The sequence below is a fragment of the Triticum aestivum genome, chromosome 5B, assembly GCF_018294505.1.
Source record: "Triticum aestivum cultivar Chinese Spring chromosome 5B, IWGSC CS RefSeq v2.1, whole genome shotgun sequence".
Taxonomy (NCBI): domain Eukaryota; kingdom Viridiplantae; phylum Streptophyta; class Magnoliopsida; order Poales; family Poaceae; genus Triticum; species Triticum aestivum.
The window spans coordinates 342,996,390-342,998,703 of record NC_057807.1 but is presented as its reverse complement, the minus strand read 5'-3'; the positions used below and the strand labels follow the sequence as shown (position 1 = coordinate 342,998,703).

General features: G+C 53.5%; 1 protein-coding gene across 1 annotated transcript in view; it reads left to right on the top strand.

The window, feature by feature from the left end:
* The first annotated feature begins 558 nt into the window (after positions 1–558).
* The window catches only part of LOC123111767 (3-ketoacyl-CoA synthase 17), a 4,257-nt gene continuing 2,501 nt past the window's right edge, over positions 559–2,314 (top strand). The window contains exon 1 of the mRNA XM_044532622.1: positions 559–1,620. Within this exon, the coding sequence (XP_044388557.1) occupies positions 671–1,620 (950 nt within the window). The 5' untranslated portion in view covers positions 559–670. The remainder of the gene's footprint in view (positions 1,621–2,314) is intronic.

Genomic DNA, 2,314 nt, shown 5'->3' with positions numbered 1-2,314 from the left:
GGAGGGTCCTTGGTTGCGGACGGATCCTGGGTAGACTACGATGTAGTACAAGGCGAGCGAGCGCGGGGGTGGTAGTTGCGGATGTCCGACAATGCCTGGATGGCTACTGAAGAGGTACAACGGCAGCATCAGAGGAGGAGGACGCAGTTGCAAAGCAAAAAAAAAGGGGGGGCAGGGGTGGAGTGGAAGAGAATGGGATAGAAAGAGACATTTGAATGGGCCGGGGGTGTCGGAGTCCTACGTGGCTGCTGTCTGGACTACCGCAAAGCCCTTCCCCATCCCCCAAGTTTGCCTTCAAATTGCGGGAAAAAACACATCCGAACTGGTCAGTGGAGTCCAATACAGACCCACACCGGATGACAAAACACGTCTATGGTCCGCTTTGAAGATGTCCTAAGAGAGAACCAAGGTATATTTGTTTAATATTTTTTTTCATTTTATATTGACTATTCGCCTAAAATCCAGATTGTATTCTAGTTGCATATATATATGGTCTGATACACCAAGTATATATATGCGTCTACGCTAGTACACTACACTTGCCATGCTAGTATGGGTTTTGGCTTGTTGCCTATAAATACAAGAGGTGTTGTTTCACTCCAAAACCCAAAGCCTGCCAGCACAGTCCTTTCCTAGTCCCTACCACGCGCCGCGCCTCTAGCTCTCGGCCATGTCGTCGTCCATGGCCGCGGCCGTGTCGTCGCTCCGCTCCCTCCCACTCCACACACTCGTGCCGCTCGTGGCCTCGGCGCTCGCCTTCGTAGTCACCGTCTTCCGGCGCGTTCTTCGGCGGCAGCGGCCGGTGTACCTGCTCAACTACAGCTGCCACCTTCCGGACGCGGACCGGCAGTGCAACCTGGAGGTGTGCGAGTACTTCGGCCTCCGCTCCAAGCGCTACACCGACGAGACCGCCGACTTCATGCGGCTCATCTTCCGCAAGTCCGGGCTCGGGCAGGAGACCTTCGCGCCGCCCTTCATCTTCTCCGGCAAGTTCGAGAAGACGCTGGCGTTCGCCATCCAGGAGGCCGAGGAAGGCCTCTTCACCGTGGTGTCCCAGCTGCTGGCCAAGTCCGACGTCTCCCCGCGCGACGTCAGCGTCCTCATCGTCGCCTGCTCCATGTTCTCCCCCCAGCCGTCGCTGGCGTCCATGATCGTGCGCCGCTTCAAGATGAAGGACGACGTCAAGGTCTACAGCTTCGCCGGGATGGGGTGCAGCGCCGGCACGGTGGGCATCGACATGGCGGCGCGGCTGCTGCGCGTGCAGTGCCGCCCGGGGTACGCGCTGGTGGTGGTGACGGAGAACACCAGCCTCAACTGGTACTTCGGCAACAACAAGCACATGCTGGTGACCAACTGCATCTTCCGCGTGGGCAGCGCGGCGGCGCTCATCACCGACGTGCCCGCGCGCCGGGCCGACGCCAAGTACGAGCTGCTGCGCACGCTGCGGACGCACCATGGCGCCGACGACGCGGCGTACAACGCCGCCGTGCAGATGGAGGACGAGGACGGCGGCGTGGGCGTGGCGCTCACCAAGGACCTGGTGCGCGTCGCCGGCGCCGGCCTTCGCAGCCACATCGCCACCCTCGCGCCCTACGTGCTCCCTGTCTCCGAGCTGCTCAGGTACCGTACGTGCTACCACGTCGCGACGCTTCCCACCTCTGCGCGCGCATTTAACATATCTACTGCACCGTCCATATTTTTCCAGGGGCCAGTAAAACTTTACTACTAGTCTGGTATCGCTGCAACACTGCCACTTTATAAACAACTTTTCACCTAAACACAGCAATGCTCCTACGTCAGTATTAATTTCTACCTGCCTTGAAATAAAATCCACCCATGATCTAATGCATATGCTCTTTTTAGAAGAAAGAAAAAAATCATTGTTCATTTTTTTTTGAAAAGGGGTTTACCCCGCCTCTGCATCAGAAAGATGCATACGGCTCATCTTATCAATAAAAAAGTCCAGCAATATGAGCTCTTTTTTCTTTTGAACAAATTCAATATGAGCTCGGCAGTTTCCCTAATACATCTGTAACTAAATATAAGACGTTCTTGCAGTTTAAAAACGTCTTTTATTCAGTTACAGAGGTAGTACGTGACTTACCATATTTTTATATCAAACTTAACTTGATGGTTGCATATTATTGAAACTTTGTAATTTTTCGTTTGCAAAAGTACATTCTTGGCAGTTTCACATTTCTAGATCTAAAGTTGCGCTCATTATTTTTGTGCAACATAAAATTATTGGACGTATCGACCTAGTGAGAAATGACCGAATGAGCATCGACAAACAGTATGCGGCCAAAATTCAGGG